This window comes from Periplaneta americana, chromosome 17 (genome assembly GCF_040183065.1).
Source record: "Periplaneta americana isolate PAMFEO1 chromosome 17, P.americana_PAMFEO1_priV1, whole genome shotgun sequence".
Taxonomy (NCBI): Eukaryota; Metazoa; Arthropoda; class Insecta; order Blattodea; family Blattidae; genus Periplaneta; species Periplaneta americana.
In genome coordinates, this window is record NC_091133.1 from 13,104,492 (window position 1) to 13,129,166 (window position 24,675).

The 24,675-nt window shown below is 36.5% G+C and overlaps 1 protein-coding gene across 1 annotated transcript in view; it reads right to left on the reverse strand.

Annotated features, from left to right (window-relative positions):
• Positions 1-652: 652 nt before the first annotated feature.
• Positions 653-24,675, reverse strand: part of LOC138693151 (zinc finger protein 708-like) — a 74,166-nt gene continuing 50,143 nt past the window's right edge. Inside the window, exon 5 of the mRNA XM_069816837.1 lies at positions 653-1,536. Within this exon, the coding sequence (XP_069672938.1) occupies positions 1,464-1,536 (73 nt within the window). The 3' untranslated portion in view covers positions 653-1,463. The remainder of the gene's footprint in view (positions 1,537-24,675) is intronic.

Consider the following 24,675-nt stretch of genomic DNA (forward strand, 5'->3'; position numbering starts at 1 on the left):
GTTATTCATGTATAAATAATCATACTTACTTCTTTTAAGCACCGTCACATAACACAATAAGACACTTTTGAATTTCAAGACATCATTCTTGCGCAGCATCACTCACACAACTGAAATAATACACTATTGCTGCTAACAAAGAAACGGAACTGCCATGACACAAGAATGACACTACTGTTCTCTGGCGGCGAAGTAATCAAAATTTAGATGTGACGTTCTCACAGTTAAAAGACTAGATTAAAACAAACTGAACCATGTGAATAACTCGAAATTGGTGATTTTTGAGATATGACGTTGTTGTATTTAATGAGCGACACATTTTCATTGTTGTTGGGTCAACGTCTCAACTCTCATTATAAAGGAACTCTAGGGTTTTATTCATAGACTTTTCGCAGCACGCGCTACGAGCGTACTAAGCTAGCCCCGGCCATCCACTGGTTACTAGTACAGAATTCAAATCATATCCTATCGGTAACACTGGTTTATGAATACGAAAAACGCTGATCATCCACCGGAAGCCCGCGCTGAAAATGTCTATGAATACGGCCCCTAGAGTAGACGTTACAGATCATGACGGATTTATTATTTCATCTGTCCAATTTATTTTGAGTACATAATGAAGCTAGATGTATTAATTACATGTCTGTTACATTCCGCTGTGTTGACTGCTACCTGGTGCGATGTCAGCGCCAACTATAGGGAAAAAGCAGAATCTCACATTCAAGCTGGTTTTAAGGTCATTGAAATCAGTCCTGTTACATCAAAGGTACCGACGCGAAGTGTCCATACTTGTAATTCCCTATGCACCGGGGATATTATACTTCGGATCTGTAAAATTTCAGATAAATAGAATAATTGTTTTAAAAATGATTTTTTCTCAAATAGACAAACGTTTCATACATTATGTTTGTGCTTCGCAAGATCTTCTACTCGAGGACCAAATATCAGATAACTGTCCATTCGTGTGAACATAATAACAATGTCGTTAATCTAAATAATATTGCAGTTAAACTGAATTACTATTACGAAGTATCACTTCTTACCATCGATATTATGGAAGATTTCCGGTTTTTTCTCAATCCATTAAGAGCAAATGCTGGGTAACTTTCGGCTCTGTACCTTGGACTGATTTCGCCGACAATATCACTTCAATTTCACCCAAACACTAGATAATCATCGCAGTAGATAAAGCGTCATAAAATAAATTTAAAATTGACCGAAGAATGGAATACTTTCCCGCGTAGAACAGCGTAATGGTGGCCCAAAGAGATACGTGATGATTTAGTTTGAAACTATCCGAGAAATCATCGATCGGGTTACGTATAAGAAACTAACGTGGGGCGTGATGGGTGGGTTTATAGCTTGTGCTTAGACTGCTGTGCTACAATTGTGACGTTATTTAAATTATTTAAATTAGATCTTATTTTCTTCCGTATATTGTGTGTTGCCGAATCGAAGATTCACTAATTGCTGTAACAGTCGAAACTTTTTTCTGATTCCGAAAAGTGGGCATGGCGTTCATGTTGTGATTTCTCTCTGAAACAGGCAAAAAATCATAATTCATATTATTTACATGGCAATTATGTATGTCTAACTGTAGTAACTTCAAATACTCTCTAACAATAATACTGGAAAGCTTCCCTGTTTAGCATTGCAAGCGGCAGCGAAAAGTGACTGTGCTGCTATCTAGCGGCTTGGATTGTTGATACACTCCGTGCGGCGTGCTGGGTTACGTGAGGAAAAGCGGAGAGGTGTGCATGTGATGTCAATAAGAAAATTTAAAGCAATAGCATTATTTAGAGTCACAGTATTAACAACATTTTTAATTAATAAGAAGTTACAAAGTTATTGGAATAGAAATGAAATGACACAATTCTCGAATTTTCAAATGTAATTACGATTTAGTTGTGCATGACTTTAGAAGCTTTCACACTTCGCCTGTTTCGTTTCTTAGCTAATGGCTAACCCATTTTATTTTTGATGCAACAATTTATTAGTACATTGAAATATTGTCAGTGAAGATACTGGCACAGTTGCTGCTTTAGGGATAAAGCATGTATCTTGCATGCTATCTATTACGTCAAGCAGATGTGATTTTAAAATCTCTGCGGGCATGGTACCTTTTGATAGAAAATAACCTCTGGTTTCCTTTAAATTTTTGCACAGTCCTCGAATAATGAAAACCATTGCAAGAGGTACTTCGGAAATTTTTACGCCAGTTGAAGTTTGTTGATTAGGTCCATTTTACCTAATTCAATGAATCCCTCGAAGTGTGTGCTTTAGCGTTATAAGTTATATTTTCCTTCAAAGACATTTCATCTAGAACAATAACAGTTAGGACCTTTTCATTCAATAATAGAATATCCGATTTTATTTTTAATAGTGGATTGTAAAATGGTGGGATTTATACCGGGGACTAAACCAGATTCATGAGGTCAATTTTGGAGAGATCTAACTGTTGATAAACATAATTTTCTTCTTAAAAATCTTTAGTCTTGAGGTGAGCAATAATGGAATGTTGCGGCAAAAAGTTTGTCGTAACTGGAATACCGTCTCCACATTTCCTTCTTTTTAAGCGAATTTGAGACTAATGAATTCGCCATCTGAAACAATTTTAATTAAATCAGCGTTTGAATTTGCTGTGTTCGAAGCTGTCATTTACACTTGAGAAATTTTTCATCTTTTAGGGATTCTTGCATTGTAAAAAAAATGAACTTTATTTAGTGAAATATAGTACACACCTGTGGAGTAACGGTCAGCGCGCCTGGCCGCGAAACCAGGTGGCCCGGGTTCGAATCCCGGTCGGGGCAAGTTACCTGGTTGAGGTTTTTTCCAGGGTTTTCCCTCAACCCAATATGAGCAAATGCTGGGTAACTTTCGGTGCTGGACCCCGGACTCATTTCACCGGCATTATCACCTTCATCTCATTCAGACGCTAAATAACCTAAGATGTTGATAAAGCGTCATAAAATAACCTACTAAAAAAAATTAGTGAAATATTAATACAGTGTCTTTAAAGTATAGGGCTAGGCAAATTATTTTGTCCGAGTAACTATCTGAATCACTTATTGTGAAAAAACATGAGTCCACTTTCTTCACAAAATCAACAATTCACATTTTTATGTTACGCATCCCAACGCACACTGTTTGGTTAAGAAAAAGTCAAGACTTTCAATTTTTGTGTACGGAGAAACTATAAAGAAATTGTGTTCTGTATGAACAAAGTAAAGTAGATTCATGCAGTTTAATAACTGATTCAGTGAGCATAGAGAATATTATGTAATTGCTAATGTACTGTATAATTACATGGTAGAGACGTATCGTCCGTCGTTTCTGTCTGATATGAGAGAACCCACAGCCTCCTCGATGCAAGATCTAATACGTTTCTCTGGGGCCTTCGCGGTTCTTTCATTGTGTTTTGATTTTGACCCATATTTTCGGAAGAAGGAGCTGTTAAATTTAGTGAATGAATAATTGTTACATTTAGTCTGTTATTAAAAACAAAATATAAAAAATTAACTGTCCTACGACTGATTTGAAACTTCAGTATACTTTTCCAATTTATTACACTTTATTTTTACTTATCCCTGATGTTCCAAAGTATTAGTTATTGAAGTCCGATAATCTAAAGTGATCTGAATATATTCTGGTGATTTTTGTATAAATATTCTGTCCCTCTAATCTAAACGTTTCGTCTAGAACTGTTCACAATGTTTTTAATTAGTGTTAGCATATTGCTTATGATATAGTTTGTGTTTTGTTTTTTAAAGAATTTTAGATAAGATCGAAAATAGCGATAGTAGCTGACGCGCCCTATTAAACCTCACTAACTAACGTCTAGGACTTCAGTCTTTGTCCTTTGCATTTATTTACCTATATAGGCATGGCACATCTAAAAGACAAATGCAAATAACTGTAGTAGTAAAAGCAATAATAATAATAATAATAATAATAATAATAATAATAATAATAATGATGATGATGATGATGATGATGATGATGATGATAATAATCTTGTAATAGAAAAGTAACATTCTACTGGTGTTTACATGACTACATCCTATCTCTATGTTTTGGAAATCTGATTAAAGATCTAGCAGCTAAGCATAGTTTTTAAAACAAACAATTCCACATTTAACTGACATTGTGTGCAACTATAATGACAATAATCCGTATGACATCACGTGTTTGTTGAAGAGCAAAACTCATATCACAGTTCATCGCGCTAATCGTCACGTCATCCTCGCTGCCTACAATACCTGCCGCTACATAGCACTGGTGAGTCATTCGCCACTTTTACCGTGAACTTTCCAGTATTATCATTGGAGAGTATTTGGTAACTTTCGAGAAATATCACTATTGTCCAATATTCTTTTGAGAAGATTAACTTCATATAACTTAGATGAAATTATTGGGATTCATCAGTGTGGTTTTAGGCGTAATAGATCGACTATTGATCAGATTTTTATATTCGACAGATATTGGAGAAAAAAATGGGAGTATAAAGATACAACACATCAGTTATTCATAGATTTCAAAAAGGCATATGACTCTGTTAAGACACAAGTTTTATATGATATGCTCATTGAATTTGGTATTCCCAAGAAACTAGTTTGATTAATTAAGATGTGTCTCAGTGAAACGTACAGCAGAGTCCGTATAGGTCAGTTTCTGTCGGATGCTTTTCCAATTCACTGCGGGCTAAAGCAAGGAGATGCAATATCACCTTTACTTTTTAACTTTGCTTTAGAATATGCCATTAGGAACAGCGTTTGGAATTGAAAGGGTTACATCAGCTTCTTGTCTATGCTGATGACGTGAATATGTTAGGAGAAAATCCACAGACGATTAGAGAAAACACGGGAATTTTATTTGAGGCAAGTACAGCGATAGGTTTGGAAGTAAATCCCGAAAAGACAAAGTGTATGATTATGTCTCATGACCAGAATATTATACGAAATGGAAATGGAAATGAAAATTTATCCTTTGAAGAGATGGAAAAATTCAAATATTTTGAAGCAACAGTAACAATATAAATGACACTCGGGAGGAAATTAAACGCAGAATAAATATGAGAAATGCCTTTTAGTATTCGGTTCAGAAGCTTTCGGCTTCCAGTCAGCTCTCGAAAAAGTTGAAAGTTAGAATTTATATTTGTTTACAGTTATATTACCGGTTGTTTTGTATGGTTGTGAAACTTGGACTCTCACTTTGAGAGAGGAACAGAGGTTAAAGGTGTTTGAGAATAAGGTGCTTAGGAAAATGTTTGGGACTAAGAGGGATGAAGTTACAGGAAAATGGAGAAAGTTACACAAAGCAGAACTGTACGCATTTTATTCTTCACCCGACACATTTAGGAACATTAAATCCAGACGTTTCAAATGGGCAAGGCATGTAGCACGTATGGGTGAATCCAGAAATGCATACAGAGTGTTATTTGGGAGGCTGGAGGGAAAATTTTTTGGGGAGACCGATACTTAAGTGGGAGGATAATATTAAAATGGATTTGAGGGAGGTGGGATATGATGATAGAGACTGGATTAATCTTGCTCAGTATATGGACTGGTGGCGGGCTTTGTGAGGACGGCAATGAATCTGCGGGCTCCTTAAAAGCCATAATTAAGTATGTAGGCGTACATCATCAAATATATACATATGAAGTCAACGGCGTATTGCGTAACATAAATGTTCAACGTTTTCTTATGATTGACATATTATCAGCCTGTTCAAACTCTGACGGTAAAGTAGATTGTCCTGGATCTTTGCTGTGGGAAGATGGCGGTCTGGCTGATGCGTAGTAAGGTATCCTACATAATTTTATTATCATTTACATTTGTAATCTACGTTAAATTTATAGGTACGTAGGCTAATTTTATTATGAATTACTGCAAAGTTACTAACCTCAGACTCTGATCGCTTAGGTTACAGCATGTAGTTTTCACTCCAATTTTACGCTTCGTTTACGCTTAGGTTATCGCATTTCTATTTTACTTCAATTTTACGCTTAGGTTACCGCATTATTCTTTTACGCCTATTTTACACTTCTTTTACCCTTAGGTAAGCGCATTTCCTTTTTGCGCCAATTTTACGTTTCGTCTACGCTTAGGTTACAGCATGTAGTTTTTAAGCCAATTTTACTCTTCGTTTACGCTTAGGTTACCGCATTTCGTTTATACGCCAATGTTACTCTTAGGTTACCGCATTTCGTTTTTACGCCAATTTTACGCTTCGTTTACTCTTACTTTACCGCATTTCGTTTTTACGCCAATATTATGCTTCGTTTACGCTTAGGTTACCGCATTTTATTTTTACGCTAATATTACGATTCGTTTACGCTTAGGTTACCTCATTTCGCTTTTACCCTAACTTTACGCTTAGCTTACCGCATTTCGCTTTTACGCCAAATGAAAATTTTTTAAAAATTTGTAAGTTTTTTTATAATTTTTAATTTTTTTTTAATTTTGATAAATTGTTGAAAATTGAAAATTTTGATTCTTCAATTTTGAAAAAGTATATATTTTTTGCAATTTTGAGAACTTTTGAAAGATATTGAAGATTTTGAAATTTTTGAAAATTTTTGGAATTTTGAGAAATTTTGAAAATTGTGAAAATTTTTAATTTTTTTTTTAATTTTGAGAAAATTTGAAAATTTTTGGAATCTTGAAAAATTTTGAAAATTCTGAGTTTTTTTATTCTGAAAAATTTTGAAAAATTTTTGAAAATTTTAAAATTTGTTCATTTTGAAAATTTTTATAATTTTTGAAACTTGATATTTTTTTTAATTTTGAAAATTGTAAATTTAGAAAAATTTTTGAAAAATTTGAAAATTTTTAATTTTTTTGAATTCTGAAAATTTTTAGAATTTGGAAAAATTTTTGGAAATTTTGAAATTTCTTTGAATTGTGTAAAATTTTGAAAATTTTTTAAAATTCTAAAAATTTTTGGGATTTTGAAAAATTTTGAAATTTTTTCTACCGTGAACCTAAGGGTAAAAGAAGCGTAAAATAGGCGTAAAAGGATAATGCGGTAACCTAAACGTAAAATTGGAGTAAAATAGAAATGCGGTAACCTAAGCGTACACGAAGCGTAAAATTTGCGTAAAAAGGAAATGCTGTAACCTAAGCGTAGACGAAACGTAAAATTGGTGTAAAAAGGAAATGCGGTAACCTAAGGGTAAAATAAGCGTAAAATAGGCGTAAAAGGATAATGTGGTAAATTAAGCGTAAAATTGGAGTAAAAAAACGAAATGCGGTAACCTAAGCGTAAAATTGGCGTAAAAACGAACTGCGGTAACCCAAGCGTAAACGAAGCATAAAATTGGCGTAAAAACGAAATGTGGTAACCTAAACCTTAACGAAGCGTAAAATCGGCGTAAAAACCAAATGCGGTAACCTAAGCGTAGAACTGGCGTAAAAAGAAAAAGCGGTAACCTAATTGTAAACGAAGCGTAAATGGGGCTATAAAGGGAATGCGGTAACATAAGCGCAAAATTATTCAAAATTCCATAAATTTTCAAAAATTTTTCAAAATTCTAAATATTTCCAAAATTCTTCAGAATGAAAAACTCAAAATTTTTTTTAAAATCTTCAAAATTCCAAAAATTTTCAAATTTTCTCAAAATTAAAAAAAATTCAGAATTTTTAAAAATTTTCAAAATTTCTCGAAATTCCAAAAATTTCCAAAAACTTTCAAATTTTCAAAATCTTTCAAAATTTCTCAAAATTGCAAAAATTTTCAAAAAATTCATAATTAAAAAAATTTTCAATATTTTCAGAATTTTTAAAAAATTTCAAGATTTTCAAAAATTATAAAAATTTTCAAAATTCAAAAAAATAAATTTTCAGAATTTTTCGAAATTCCAAAAATTTTCAAATTTTTTCAAAAATTCAAGAAATCTAAAAATTTTCCAATATTTTCAATTTTTATTTAAATTTTCAAAATCTTTCAAAATTTATCAAAATTGCAAAAATTTTCAGAATCTTTCAAAATTCAAGAAAATATAGAAATTTTAAAAAAAATTTCAATTTTAAAAAATGAATCAAAATTCCAGAATTTTAAAAATTATAAAAAAGCTTCAAAATTAAAAAAAAAATTTCAATTGGCGTAAAAGCGAAATTTGGTAACCTAAGCGTAAACGAATCGTAATATCGGCGTAAAAATAAAATGCGGTAACCTAAGCGTAAACGAAGCATAATACGGGCGTAAAATCGAAATGCGGTAAAGAAAGAGTAAACGAAGCGTAAAATTGGCGTAAAAACTACATGCAGTAACCTAAGCGTAAATGAAGCGTAAAATTTGCGTAAAAAGGAAATGCTGGAACCTAAGCGTAGACGAAACGTAAAATTAGCGTAAAAAGGAAATGCGCTAACCTAAGGGTAAAATAAGCGTAAAATATGCGTAAAAGGATAATGCGGTAACCTAAGCAAAAATTGAAGTAAAAACGAAATGCGGTAACTTAAGCGTAACATTGGCGTATAAACGAAATGCGGTAACCTAAGTGTAAACGAAGCGTAAAATTGGCGTAAAAACTACATGCAGAAGCGTAAAATTTGCTTAAAAAGGAAATGCTGTAACCTAAGCGTAGACGAAACGTAAAATTGGCGTAAAAAGGAAATGCGCTAACCTAAGGGTAAAATAAGCGTAAAATATGCGTAAAAGGATAATGCGGTAACCTAAGCAAAAATTGAAGTAAAAACGAAACGCGGTAACCTAACCGTAAACGTAGCGTAAAGCGAACTGCGGTAACCCAATCATTTTAGCGCCCTCCGTGGTTTTAGCGCCTTCGTTTTTACTCTTAGGCTTCATTTTAGCGCCTTCCGGAGTTTTAACTCCGACGTCTTTTCTTCTTAGGCTTCATTTTTATCGCCCTCCGGGGTTTTAGCGCCTTCGTCTTTTACACTTAGGCTTCGTTTTAGCGTTCTCCGGGGTTTTAGTGCCATTGTCTTTTATTCTTAGGCATCATTATAGCGCCGTCCGTGGTTTTAGTGCCTTCGTTTTTTACTCTTAGACTTCATTTTAGCGCCCTCCGTGGCTTTAGCGCCTTCGTTTTTTATTCTTAGGCGGTTGGGGTGAACTTATATCAATTTTTATTTACAGACTGAAATCTGTAATGAAATATACAATTTTGTACAAAATATCAGTGCGAATAATTGTAGCCCTGGGCAAAAACGTGTAATGAAATTATTTCCACAATAATTAGGAAGAAATGAAGGAACTATATCCAGTAACACAGAATTAAATCCGCAGCAGCCATTGCAGCCAACAATATAAAATTGAAATACCGCTCATGCTTCCACTAGAAACACTGGCATCTTCTGGTGACAAGACTTAATAATAAAGTGACAAACCTGCCACCTTGTTTTTACTAGAGACATTATTAGGTGCATATCACGGACGACTTGATGTTCCCTTCGCTTTTTTGTATACGGCCTTGACAAAAGTAATATTTTCTTGAAATTGGATAATTTCTCAATTCCACCACGAGGCGCTGTCTGCCAAGCTATGGTGTCCACAGAAGAAATACTCAATATGAACTAAAATAAATGATTAAAGAGTAATAATAACAATGATAAATAATAAATAAGAAAATAATGAGTATTATTATGTTTAGTTCTGTTAATTATGGTAAAAGCGTGAGTTTAAAAGCAGGGAAGGTACCACATAGTAACATTTTCAGTTTAAGTAACATGATGACAGAGGCGTAATTTTGTAGTTCATTCGCTGAGTAGCTCCCATAGGCTAAACTGCGATGTTTCAAAGTAATCACTTGGGTAATTATTTACCATAACTTGTACTGAGTTTTATAATTTCACTCACTGCACTGATACATTCCACTTGATATTGCAGATTCAAGAATCATAGTTTCAAGATTTTGCGACTCAGTGGATTATAAGCCGCATTCTTCGAAGGAACAAGCTTTTCAGTTAAAGCTGCTGCAATGTTATCTAGAAGAGGCCTTACAAATTTCACAGTAATGACATTAGCAAGTCCGTTTTGGCCGCCTTCATCACAAATTGGCATTGCAAGAGAGGGCATCTACACAGTAACGTTTCAATTTCTGAACACAAATTTTCTCATATATTCTTGTTTAGTATTCTTTTTCGATGATTAAGCAGCTGATCTAGAATCAATTTTGCATGAATATTGCCTTCATCGGCCTCTTTCCATACATTTTCTTGTTCTTTATGTAACGGATCTCTTTCAATTGGAGTTTTTCGGTTGTTTTCGTTATCCCATCTTGCTTCTCTTGTAACACCTGATTAAGTTATGTAATTTTCACATGCAATCTGTTAATTATTTTTTTTAGCTCCACAAAGTTAACAACGTCTGTTTGCGTCGCTTTATGGTCATTTTCAACTGGCAAGAAGGGAATGTCATTAACTGATGCTGACCCACTCGGAACATCTTGTTCGAACAGTGAAAAACCAATATTACTAAAATATTTGCGTTTCTTGGGTGGAGGGAGATCAGTTTTAGTAACTGTCCGTCATAGTCTTCTGTTATCTGTCACTTATACCTAGGATAATGAGGGAATATTGTTGATACAGCATTTGGTTTTACTATTCTAAATTTCCCATTATTAGAATGATCTTCCCTGAAATGTAAACTACAAACGACTGAAGATGGAGAGTTGCTTTAGAAACAACGTCTAGGCGTGAAATCACTTTAAGCCATTTTCGCATCTTTCCCTTACTTACTTATGGCTTTTTAAGGAACACGGAGGTTCATTGCCGCCCTCACATAAGCCCGCTATTGGTCCCTATCCTGTGCAAGATTAATCCAATCCCTATCATCATATCCCACCGCCCTCAAATCCATTTTAATATTATCCTCCCATCTACGTCTCGGCCTCCCCAAAGGTCTTATTTCCTCTGGCCTCCCAACTAACACTCTATGTGCATATCTGAATTCGCCCATACATACTACATGCCCTGTCCATCTCAAACGTCTTGATTTAATGTTCCTAGTTATGTCAGGTGAAGAATACAACGCGTGCAGTTCTGCGTTATGTAACTTCCTCCATTCTCCTCTAATTCCATCGCTCTTAGCCCCAAATATTTTTCTAAGAACCTTATTCTGAAACACCCGTAATGTCTGTTCCTCTCTCAAAATGAGAGTCCAAGTTTCACAACCATACAGGACAACCGGTAATATAACTGTTTTTATACATTCTAACTTTCAGATTTTTTGACAGCAGACTAGATGACAAAAGCTTCTCAACCGAATAATAAGAGGCATTCCCATATTTATTCTGCGTTTAATTTTCTCCCGAGTGTCATTTATATTTGTCCCTGTTGCTCCAAGATATTTGAATTTTTGTCCACATCTGTGGAGTAACGGTTAGCGCGTCTATCCGCGAAACCAGGTGGCCCGGGTTCGATTCCCGGTCGGGGCAAGTTACCTGGTTGAGGTATTTTCCGGGGTTTTCCCTCAACCCAATATGAGCAAATGCTGGGTAACTTTCGGTGTTGGACTTTGGACTCGCTTCACCGGTATTATCACCTTCATCTCATTCAGACGCAAAATAGCCTAAGATGTTGATAAAGCGTCGTAAAATAACTTACTAAAGTAAAATAAAATATTTGAATTTTTCCACCTCTTCGAAGGATACAACTCCAATTTTTATATTTCCATTTTGTACAATATTATGGTCACGAAATATAATCATCTTTCCCTGTCACTCGGAAATTTGTGGAATGATATTGCTCCTTCACTCTTTTTTTCTATTCGAAGTACACAATAGTACACAACAATACGTCATTTTGAATCATATTACAATAAACTCACATACCAGTAGAAAAAGCGCAATATTACTAATTATAAACGTACAAGAAACAATACACACATTCCTCAGTGAACCTTGGGAGTTAGTGCCATCTGGCGGGAATTTCATATTTTCTCGATTACAGCTTTAACACAGGGATCAAAATGAATTGTCAAGGCCGGTAAAGGAGAAGCGAAGCGAGCACATCAAGTCGGCCGTGCGCATATGAAACGACTTTAAGTCCCGATCCCACTCATAGACTGAATCGAATCGAAACGAAGAGTCTACTGCTGCTCACAATAATGAAATCGAACCGAAGACTACTTTTGTATTCTGTCATACAAAGAGAATAATTCAGTACAAGATTTATTAATTTGTCTTTGTTCATATTACATTGTGATTTTTGATATACGTACTATTTTAGCAATAGTAAACTAATTACGAATCGATCTCGTTCATTTGTTTTTTCACGAGGACTTACGATCATACCCCAAACAAGAAATTTTGCTCGACAATAGCGTAAATAAACATTCTATAGCTCCTGAATTCTGTTTTGCTCCATCCGATGTGCCGCTTCGTCCTATCTACCATTCAAATACACTGTGAACAGAAATTTCGTTCGATTCGAAGTACTTCCCGGCCGACACGAAATATTATCTGGTATAGAAGTTAATTCTGTGTTGTTTGTCCAATACCGTGCAATTCTTTTTTTCTAAATAAGACGCAGAAAATGTATAACACGATAAAAGTTGAAGGCAGCACAAAGATAAACAACCCTACTGTGAAACACCATTATTTCCAAAATTAAACTACTTTAATTATTGCATTATATTAAGATTTTTTTTTTGTAAAAATGAAGTTTACTCAGCTATCACCTCACCTAACCCACTCTAACCTTGTCACAGTCCTCGTCTCCTGCAACTAATCTATCCCCTCAACTAACCCACTCTAACCTTGTCACAGTCCTTGTCTCCTGCAACTAATCTATCCCCTCAACTAACCCACTCTAACCTTGTCACAGTCCTCGTCTCCTGCAACTAATCTATCCCCTCAACTAACCCACTCTAACCTTGTCACAGTCCTCGTCTCCTGCAACTAATCTATCTCCTCAACTAACCCACTCTAACCTTGTCACAGTCCTCGTCTCCTGCAACTAATCTATCCCCTCAACTAACCCACTCTAACCTTGTCACAGTCCTCGTCTCCTGCAACTAATCTATCCCCTCAACTAACCCACTCTAACCTTGTCACAGTCCTCGTCTCCTGCAACTAAATCTATCCCCTCAACTAACCCACTCTAAACTTGTCACAGTCCTCGTCTCCTGCAACTAATCTATCCCCTCAACTAACCCACTCTAACCTTGTCACAGTCCTCGTCTCCTGTCACTTATCTATCCCCTCAACTAACCCACTCTAACCTTGTCACAGTTCTTGGTCTCCTGTCACTTATCTATCCCCTCAACTAACCCACTCTAACCTTGTCACAGTTCTCGGTCTCCTGCAACTAATCTATCCCCTCAACTAACCCACTCTAACCTTGTCACAGTTCTCGGTATTCTGTCACTTATCTATACCATCAACTAACCCACTCTAACCTTGTCACAGTCCTCGTCTCCTGCAACTAATCTATTCCCTCAACTAACCCACTCCAACCTTGTCACAGTTCTCGGTCTCCTGTCACTTATCTATCCCCTCAACTAACCCACTCTAACCTTGTCACAGTTCTCGTCTCCTGTCACTTATCTATCCCCTCAACTAACCCACTCTAACCTTGTCACAGTTCTCGTCTCCAGTCACTTATCTATCCCCTCAACTGACTCATTCTAACCTTGTAAGTTCTCGTCTACTGTCACTTATCTATCACGTCAACTAACCCACTCTAACCTTGTCACAGTTCTTGGTCTCCTGTCACTTATCTATCCCCTCAAATAACCCACTCTAACCTTGTCACAGTTCTCGTCTCCTGTCACTTATCTATCACGTCAACTAACCCACTCTAACCTTGTCACAGTTCTCGGTCTCCTGTCACTTATCTATGCCCTCAACTAACCCACTCTAACCTTGTCACAGTCCTCGTCTCCTGTCACTTATCTATCCCCTCAACTAACCCACTCTAACCTTGTCACAGTCCTCGTCTCCTGCAACTAATCTATTCCCTCAACTAACCCACTCCAACCTTATCACAGTTCTCGGTCTCCTGTCACTTATCTATCCCCTCAACTAACCCACTCTAACCTTGTCACAGTCCTCGTCTCCTGTCACTTATCTATCCCCTCAACTAACCCACTCTAACCTTGTCACAGTTCTCAGTCTCCTGTCACTTATCTATCCCCTCAACTAACCTACTCTAACCTTGTCACAGTTCTCGGTCTCCTGTCACTATCTATCCCCTCAACTAACCCACTCTAACCTTGTCATAGTTCTTGGTTTCCTGTCACTTATCTATCCCCTCAAATAACCCACTCTAACCTTGTCACAGTTCTCGTCTCCTGTCACTTATCTATCACGTCAACTAACCCACTCTAACCTTGTCACAGTTCTCGGTCTCCTGTCACTTATCTATCCCCTCAACTAACCCACTCTAACCTTGTCACAGTCCTCGTCTCCTGTCACTTATCTATCCCCTCAACTAACCCACTCTAACCTTGTCACAATCCTCGTCTCCTGCAACTAATCTATCCCCTCAGCTAACCCACTCTAATCTTATCACAGTTCTCGGTCTCCTGTCACTTATCTATCCCCTCAACTAACCCACTCTATCCTTGTCACAGTCCTCGTCTCCTGCAACTAATCTATCCCCTCAACTAACCCACTCTAACCTTGTCACAGTCCTCGTCTCCTGCAACTAATCTATCCCCTCAACTAACCCACTCTAACCTTGTCACAGTTCTTGGTCTCCTGTCACTTATCTATCCCCTCAAGTAACCCACTCTAACCTTGTCACAGTTCTTGGTCTCCTGTCAATTATCTATCCCCTCAACGAACCCACTCTAACCTTGTCACAGTCCTCGTCTCCTGCAACTAATCTATCCCCTTAACTAACCCACTCTAACCATGTCACAGTTCTCGGTCTCCTGTCAATTATCTATCCCCTCAACTAACCCACTCTATCCTTGTCACAGTTCTCGTCTCCTGCAACTAATCTATCCCCTCAACTAACCCACTCTAACCTTGTCACAGTCCTCGTCTCCTGCAACTAATCTATCCCCTCAACTAACCCACTCTAACCTTGTCACAGTTCTTGGTCTCCTGTCACTTATCTATCCCCTCAACTAACCCACTCTAACCTTGTCACAGTCCTCGTCCCCTGCAACTAATCTAACCCCTCAATTAACCCACTTTAACCTTGTCACAGTTCTCGGTCTCCTGTCACTTATCTATCCCCTCAACTAACCCACTCTAACCTTGTCACAGTCCTCGTCTCCTGCAACTAATCTATCCCCTCAACTAACCCACTCTAACCATGTCACAGTTCTCGGTCTCCTGTCACTTATCTATCCCCTCAACTAACCCACTCTAACCTTGTCACAGTCCTCGTCTCCTGCAACTAATTTATCCCCTCAACTAACCCACTCTAACCTTGTCACAGTTCTTGGTCTCCTGTCACTTATCTATCCCCTCAAGTAACCCACTCTAACCTTGTCACAGTTCTTGGTCTCCTGTCAATTATCTATCCCCTCAACGAACCCACTCTAACCTTGTCACAGTCCTCGTCTCCTGCAACTAATCTATCCCCTTAACTAACCCACTCTAACCATGTCACAGTTCTCGGTCTCCTGTCAATTATCTATCCCCTCAACTAACCCACTCTATCCTTGTCACAGTTCTCGTCTCCTGCAACTAATCTATCCCCTCAACTAACCCACTCTAACCTTGTCACAGTCCTCGTCTCCTGCAACTAATCTATCCCCTCAACTAACCCACCCTAACCTTGTCACAGTTCTTGGTCTCCTGTCACTTATCTATCCCCTCAACTAACCCACTCTAACCTTGTCACAGTCCTCGTCTCCTGCAACTAATTTATCCCCTCAACTAACCCACTCTAACCTTGTCACAGTTCTTGGTCTCCTGTCACTTATCTAACCCCTCAATTAACCCACTTTAACCTTGTCACAGTTCTCGGTCTCCAGTCACTTATCTATCCCCTCAACTAACCCACTCTAACCTTGTCACAGTCCTCGTCTCCTGCAACTAATCTATCCCCTCAACTAACCCACTCTAACCATGTCACAGTTCTCGGTCTCCTGTCACTTATCTATCCCCTCAACTAACCCACTCTAACCTTGTCAGAGTTCTCGTCTCCTGTCACTTATCTATCACCTCAACTAACCCACTCTAACCTTGTCACAATTCTCGTCTCCTGCCACTTATCTATCCCTTTATCTAGCCCATTCTACTCCTGTCACTGTCGTCTCCTGTTGCTTATCTATGTTCTCATCAAACTCACTCTAATCTTGTCAATATCCTCCTCTCTTGCCAGAATGAGATAGAGAAAATAAAGCAACGCGAAATAGAAACAAAGATTACCAAACCCCACTATAGTTATGATGATGATTAGTACACATCTGCAAGTAGGCCTAATAGGAGTACCGGTACTTCACAAGGGATACCGCTCACGAACTTGATGGAAAAAACACATTAAAAGCGACAGCGCCTCTGCAGTATGTTTCTCGCCACATAAATTCATCTAAGTGTTCTGCTACCAGCTTGCTCCATAACACGTTGATCTGCCTCAAGAACTTCTTTAGGCGAGACCATTACGCCTCTACACTGTTAGTGCAAACTCCGGTTACCGGATCAACGAAATTCCTCGAATGATTCACTGTATTGTGTGCATAACCAATCTGATTTAACCCAGTATACGTTCTCCACTCGTCTCTCCAAATTGTTGTCCCGGGAATAAAATTTTGAATTACAGGAAATATATTTTCCCTGTTTCTCCTAACAACAAAAACAATAACCCCCCTCTTTTGTGTACTGTAGTATCATAAATTCCAACGACCCACTCTCCTCTCACAATTCTCCCTCTATTGAATTTCCTTTTCCTTAGACAGCTCTCATCAATTTGTGCAACGCACTCAGGACCACCAAAAGGAAATCTTCCATGATCTGAAATTATTTTCCAAGATGTAATTTTTCTACAATATGAATAGTATTGAATGACACTTTTTTTTGACAAGGTAGTTAAATTCGTAGCTTGTTTTACGGAAATACCATTCGACCATAAATAAATAATTTAAAATTCACTTTCCAAACTAATATGTGAATTTTCAAAAAACGTTCCAATCGAAAGGGATCTAGAAATTTTGCACCTTGCACAGTAAGAACAATAATGGCCCTTGTAACGACTATTTCTTCTCAAAATGCATTTCCTCCTACAACGGCTACATCTTCCACACTCTTTCAATAACCCACTCCCCTGTAAATCAATTATAACATCTCTGTCTTCTCCCGAAAAATATTTTACTAGTGATCTGTACTTAGTGACATCCAAAATACCCGCCATACTTTCGTATATTCTTGCTACGTCTACAATTACAATAGCATGCAATCGATACCAACCGAGACACAATCGATATTGCCATTGCTTACAGGTTCCAATGAAACAATCCTACGAACAATCGAAAAACAATTCCCAAATATGCGTATCTTCCTAGAAGAATATAATGCACTGCATTTAACATATTTACGTTGTTTTTATAGAACAAATGCTCTAAATCCAGAAATGTAATAACTTAATTTCATAAGATGCGTGGACTGCAATACCTTTTAATATTATAAAGCGCGTAAATAAAAATTGAGTCTTGTACACCCGTACTCCATTGTCATTTATTCTTAGGCATCATTTTAGCGCCTTCCGTGGTTTTAGTGCCTTCGTTTTTTACTCAGGCTTCATTTTAGCGCCCTCCGTGACTTTAGCGCCTTCGTTTTTTATTCTTAGGCTTCATTTTAGCGTCCTCCGTGGTTTTAGCGCCTTCGTTTTTTTACTCTTGAGCTTCATTTTAGCGCCCTCCGTGGTTTTAGCGCCTTGGTTTTTTACTCTTAGGCTTCATTTTAGCTTCATTTTAGGCCATCGTGACAATGATCCATTCAAAGTTATCAGCCTACCTTCTATCAGCTGCTCAGGGGCCTGTTTCATAAACACAGTAATAATATTAAGTAATAGCATTACAGTCATGAAAATAATTTTATTAACCGACTAAATTCTGTTTCATAAACGTTTTGCACGAGTCATAAAATACGTACAGTAATATTATTAATTTCTTAATAGCGCATTCTATCAGACTTTGGTTGCGAATGGTCATGTATGGTAAACAGTGGTTATAGTGTGTTTGTATCGTTTGCAGCCAGATGATTTGAGGTTAAGGCTGACAAACATAACCTAGTTGGTCTGCACTCTACAGCTATTTATATTATCCTCTGTTAAACAGTTGTTGAATGAAATAAGTTTTGAAGTGCTATGTTTAATAGCAACAACAGAGTAAATCGTAGTATGTGTAAAGGTTTGGGAGACATTTATTTCAGATAAGATTGTAAATCATTGCAACTCGAAGTTATTGTTTGTTATTTGATTCAGTTGATTTACGAGTAAAAGAAACAATTTGATAAATCTAAAATATTGTGAACAGATATTTATCATTCCTAATTGTTCACGTCTCTGCTGTTGTAAAGTTTGCAACTCCAAAAACAGTGTATCAGTGACAGAAGCGTGTGTGTGTGTGTGTGTGTGTAAAACTTGCACCTCGTTGTCTAAAGAAGTACCGTATGAAAATATTAAGCAGTGTAAACTTTTGATGATAATATTGTAGCAGCCTTACGGACAGTGTTAACGACAGGGTTAGTGGACCCTATAAAGCTTCTTATGCAAGATATTTCAAGTTCCGTTATAGTTCGGAATACTGCGCAAGTAGGCCTACTTACATAAAAAAGCTTAAAAAATTATTGGTGCAAGAGTAAATAAATACAAATGCAATAACTCGTATTTGAGTTTGAATGTGTGGATGTTGTAGAAGATTAATGTTATGACGAAATTAATAAAAATATTGAAATTGTCTTAATGGGCTTTTATTGCTGATTATGTTGTAAGTAGTATTTTCAAGAATTTACCCGACTATACAAAATGCAAATATGTTCTAATTATTAGAGATTGTGATGTGGAATTGTAGATACGGTACTTATAAATCTCGTAAGTTAATTTTAGTTTATCAATAGGGGTGGTTAAAGTAGTCCATATGTTTTGTAATACATCCACTTGTTGATATATGTCTGCACAAGATCTTGGCTCACCAAGATCTTCACAATGTTAATTAGTCAAGAGTACCTATATAGATTCAGGTTGTCACAAGTATACATTGAAAAAACATTTCAATAGGTACAGCAAAAGTTAATATTACTGTATTTTGTGATGTAAATGTCCTATAGACATATATTTCTGAACAATTATTATAATTTAAAAAATGACAAGAAAGGAGGGGAAAAACGTTAAGTTCAATCATTCAAATAACATAAAAAAAATGAAAAATATACAGTAATTACTTTCTAACAGTTCTATGCTATAATTTAATTTAGGTTTGACCCTTTCCAATTGTTCCTCTTTTTCAATTAGATAAGATAGCTTTCAATTTCAGCATTGTCCATCTACATTGGCGTCTATGACAATTTGTAAGAATGGAGAGGGACTTGGTTAGTCATTCATTTTGTCTCTGATGCTTTTTAAAATGGGGAAAAGACGTGAAAATAACTTGAAGAAACAGAGTTTTTGCGAAAAGTTCACGAATTGAAAGGTCAACTATTTGAGGGTTTTTACCAACAGTAACAAAAAAACTCTAAGAAAGAAGCTTGGATGGAATTGCGGGATTTTGCTGTATCAATTGGCTTGGTAACGAGTGATAAAGATTATATTTATGTACGTAACGCAACATGGCCAAACATGAGAACCAGAACTGTGTTAAGTACGTAATATTTTTCTTTGTCTGCAATTGTATTTTAGTCTGTTTTAATTTAATTCCATGCATGTCTGATACACAATGATATTGTCCACCACTACCCAACCAATGCAGAGCAATTTGTAGCTGTTGCTGAGAAGTTAACGATTTATTCCTTTCTGTGGGATGTTCTAACAAGTTATCAATTCTTTGAAGGACATATCCAAATGTTTCAAAATTTAAGCGAAACCTTTCATTATTCATTATATTCGTAACTTTCTTGCATGGTTGTAGGTTATTCGTTGTCTAAAATTTCTTGGACATCTGACAAACACTCCCTCTTCATCACTATTTGAGTCAGAATTATCTATATCAAATGTTTTCACGGTTTTATCTTCAAAATCTAACCCTACATTGGCATTTACTTTTTACAAATTATTAAACTATTACTTAAAATACAGTCATGGAACTAACGTTCATATTATTAATAAATTTAATTATCTTTGCTGCTTTATGAAACACTTTAGTAATTTTATTATTTATTTTAGTAATATTATGAGCGTTTACAGCAATAAATAATATTATTAACTATTACTTTTATGAAACAGAACAGTAATAATATTACTTAATGCTATTACCATTTTAGTAATGGTATTAAATTATTACCTTTATGAAATAGGGCCCAGGACGATTTTCAAGGTCTCATAAATTTATAATAGATGCAGGAAATAAAGATGTACAGAATCACTTTGAGAGAGCAAGCCTTAATTGTTTCATGATAAGCCCTACTATACAAAAGAATTAATTTTATGTATAGGGATGTTACTCTCACAGTCATAATCAAAGACATTAATATGCAAAATATTTTTTCAGTTTTATGTGATGAAACCAGAGACGTCGGCACAACAGAGCAGATGTTATTGAATTAGATACCGTATGTGAATAGGACGACCTCTGTTATGAGACAAGAACAAGTTTTTTTCAATTACCATGTCGATGACATCGACATTATGTATAAATGAGAGAATTGTGTAGGAATTTATTGAAGATTTTAGGTCTAAACTACAATGATGTTCGTGAACAAGAATATGATGGAAGGTCGAATATGTCGGGGAAGTTTGATGGCTTGGACATTTTCATCTTAAAAGATTGGCCACTGTCCTCCTACACACATTGTTTTAATCCCTCATTCAACCTGTGCATTTCTAAGCCTTTCATTGCGCCATATATAAACAACATGATGGGAATACTGGGTTGAGTTTCTATATTTTTGTCAACATCGCTCAGGACAGTGGTTGTACTTAACACTTATTTCTAAAGCTGACATTCTCTCCCCACCGAAAAAGGTAACTGAAATCATTGCATGCTACAAAGTGGTTTGATAGTCGTAAATCTTTTATTCACAAGGTCATGTCTATCCAATTTAGACGGATTTAGTACAAGTGACAATGCTTCAGAAAATTAACCTGCATTTCAGTTCTATGACAACTTGATCAATAAAATACTACCAGCCTAAACCAATCCTGAGGGTTATTTATTGCGACATTCACTCAAATAGTTTGCTGGCTGCATATTTTTAGTATGGTATAAATTGATACAGAAGCGGCTTATTGGGAAGCATATGACTATATGATATCGGTAGTGTGTTTATGAGAATATATGTTGGCTAGATTGGAGAATGGGGTGATGTCATGTGGTCGATGTATGTGAAAAGGTTAGTGGGTTAGTTGAGGTGATATCTCAGTGACTGAGGTCAACGTATGTGAGAAGGTTAGAGGGTTAGTTGAGGTGATATCTCAGTGGCATGAGATCTACGTATGTGAGAAGGTTAGAGGGTTAGTTGAGGTGATATCTCAGTGACATGAGGTCGACGTATGTGAGAAGGTTAGTGGGTTAGTTGAGGCGATATCTCAGTAACATGAGGTCGACGTATGTGAGAAGGTTAGTGGGTTAGTTGAGGTGATATCTCAGTGACATGAGGTCGAATACCGTGAATTCAATGATATAAGTGCGTTTTCTCTGCCGTGTATAGTGTCGAATTGCCGAAATTTTACCTATGGGATCGTGTTGATGATATCCTATTTTGAATAAGAGCGGATGGGTTGTATTCCAGAATGGGATGTTGTGAAATTGTTTTGCTGATATCCTATTTTGTATGAGCGGATGGGTTGTATTCCAGAATGGGATTATGTGAAATTGTTAATGTTACCTGTAATGTTATGTTTTATTTAACGACGCTCGCAACTGCATAGGTTATATCAGCGTCACCGGATGTGCCGGAATTTTGTCCCGCAGGAGTTCTTTTACATGCCAGTAAATCTACTGACATGAGCCTGTCGCATTTAAGCACACTTAAATGCCATCGACCTGGCCCGGGATCGAACCCGCAACCTTGGACATAGAAGGCCAGCGCTGTTGTGAAATTGTTTTGCTGATATCCTATTTTGTATAAGAGCGGATGGGCTCTGTTCCAGAATGGGATATCGTCAATTTGTGTGATTATTGCTTTTTAGATAATGGGATCGTGTTTATGATATCCTATTTTGAATAAGAGCGGATGGGTTCTATTCCAGAATGGAATGTTGTGAAATTGTTTTGCTGATATCCTATTTTGGATAAGAGCAGGTGGGCTCTATTCCAGAATGGGATATCGTCAATTTGTGTGATTATTGCTTTTTAGATAATGGGATCGTGTTTATGATATCCTATTTTGAATAAGAGCAGATGGGTTGTGTTCCAGAATGGGATATTGTGAAATTGTTTTGCTGATATCCTATTTTGGATAAGAGCGGATGGGCTCTGTTCCAGAATGGGATATCGTCAATTTGTGTGATTATTGCTTTTTAGATAATGCGATCGTGTTGATGATATCCTATTTTGAATAAGAGCGGATGGGTTGTATTCCAGAATGGGATGTTGTGAAATTGTTTTGCTGATATCCTATTTTGGATTAGAGCGGATGGGCTCTGTTCCAGAATGGGATATCGTCAATTTGTGTGATTATTCTTTTTAGATAGTTTTATTTACTCGTAGTGTTGGTTTACGTTGGCCATGTTGTGACGTCACTGCGTTGTGACGTAACTACCGCCTTGTTGTGACGTCATCGTTTGTCAAACTTGACGAAAATTAAGCGATATCCTATAATAAAAGAATCCCAAATATTTATTAATGTTTCAACATTTTGAAATAGCAGCTCAAAGATCTTGACTTGGGCTTTGTAGATTCTTCCTTATTTGCAGTGGGTTGGAGAAGCAGTGAACAAGTTCTAATGCAATCAAAATCATCTCGTGTGATCACAGAACTGAAACATGCAGCTATGCTTGCAGTATCAGCACCATGGTCATGCTCTAGTTCTACAAGAATAGTCACAATATAAGGAAACAGTTCCTGAAAAATGTAATGACTACAGCCCAGTGTTTGATCACACTGAACTATAAGTTAGTGAACATGTCTACGCCTGCACTGTTTTGTGCAATGAACGATGTGACAAGAACCCAACTAGTGGTACTGGACATGTATAAACTTGTTCAGTCAGCTCACGAAAGAAGTTAGTGTATTCATATAAAAAAACTGCTTGCAGAAAGGATTATTGTTTATATTATAAGAAAACATATGATTGTTCATGATTTTGAAAAAGAAAGTGACCTATATAATAAATTATAATTGTTATTGCAGAACTTTCACAACAATTAAAAGCTACAATCTCTGTTAAAACATAAAGACAATAATCTGTATGACTGAGATATTCAGCAGCCCTTTCTAAAAACATTAAACCTAGAATGAATGACTATGTACATACATTTTTAAATCTTCAAACGAAAATTTTCTCTTTCTTTAGGATAAGCAATGATAGTACTTTTGGAAACATTATTTGAACTTCACAAGAAGTTACAGGAGCATCTATAAAATGTGTGCATGATCCTCATCCACCAAAACATGCAAACTTTTACTAATTTGTAATCGAGTCAGGCGAGGGTTGTGTCTTTATGATGTGGAAATCGACACCTATCAATGTTACCATTGATACTTTTATACTCCTACCTTCTGCGCTGACTATACCGAACATCCCATATGCGTGTGGCATCATCTATACCCTATAACAGTGATTCCCAATCACATCAGAGTTGTGGACTCCCCCCCCTTTTTTTTTTTAAGGCAAGCTACGGACCCCCACATCTTTAAATTTTGTCATCTGCGTAGAAGTAGTAGTTGAGAGATATTGGTAGGTATTAATTTTAACAACAATTAAATTGAACATACAGTATACAAGGTGTTTAAAAAGTATCCAATATTTTAGTAGGTGATAGTATGCATAAAAACAAGAAAATAATGTCTAATAAACATGGGTCCTACAACACATACTGTCTGAGATATGAACACTTGTTCATAGGAGATGCTCAGTGTGACGTCCATTCATGGCAATGCATTCCTCTGCCCTAACAATACAGCAGGCTATCAGATAATCATACCGTAGTTGACACCCCTGGCATGTAATAATGATAAGTTGCAAGAAATATTGAAAACAAAAGTCTGGTTGCGGATATGAGCGGGGTTCAACAGAGATGATGTTGTGAATTTTCGTAATCAGCATATATAGGCGATGAAAATTCTCATACAGTTGAAGAAACAAGGCATCAGACCGATTCTCAATCAACTTATGGGCAAGTGTTCTTGGTGATAAATTAATAGGGCCATACATGTTACAACAGAGATTAACTAGGGATCCTTTCTTATTAACGTATTAAAACAAATTTCAAAGAGTCCGTGATTCCTTACATCGAAGGGCAGAGAAATGCATTGCCATGAATGGACGTCACATTGAGCACCTCCTAAGAACAAGTGTTCAGATCTCAGAAAGTATGTGTTGTAGGACCCATGTTTATTAGACAATATTTTCTTGTTTTGATGCATAGTAGGACCTCCTACATATTGGATATATTTTTTTTAACAATCTCTATACCTGAAACTAGATATCATGGGAAAAAT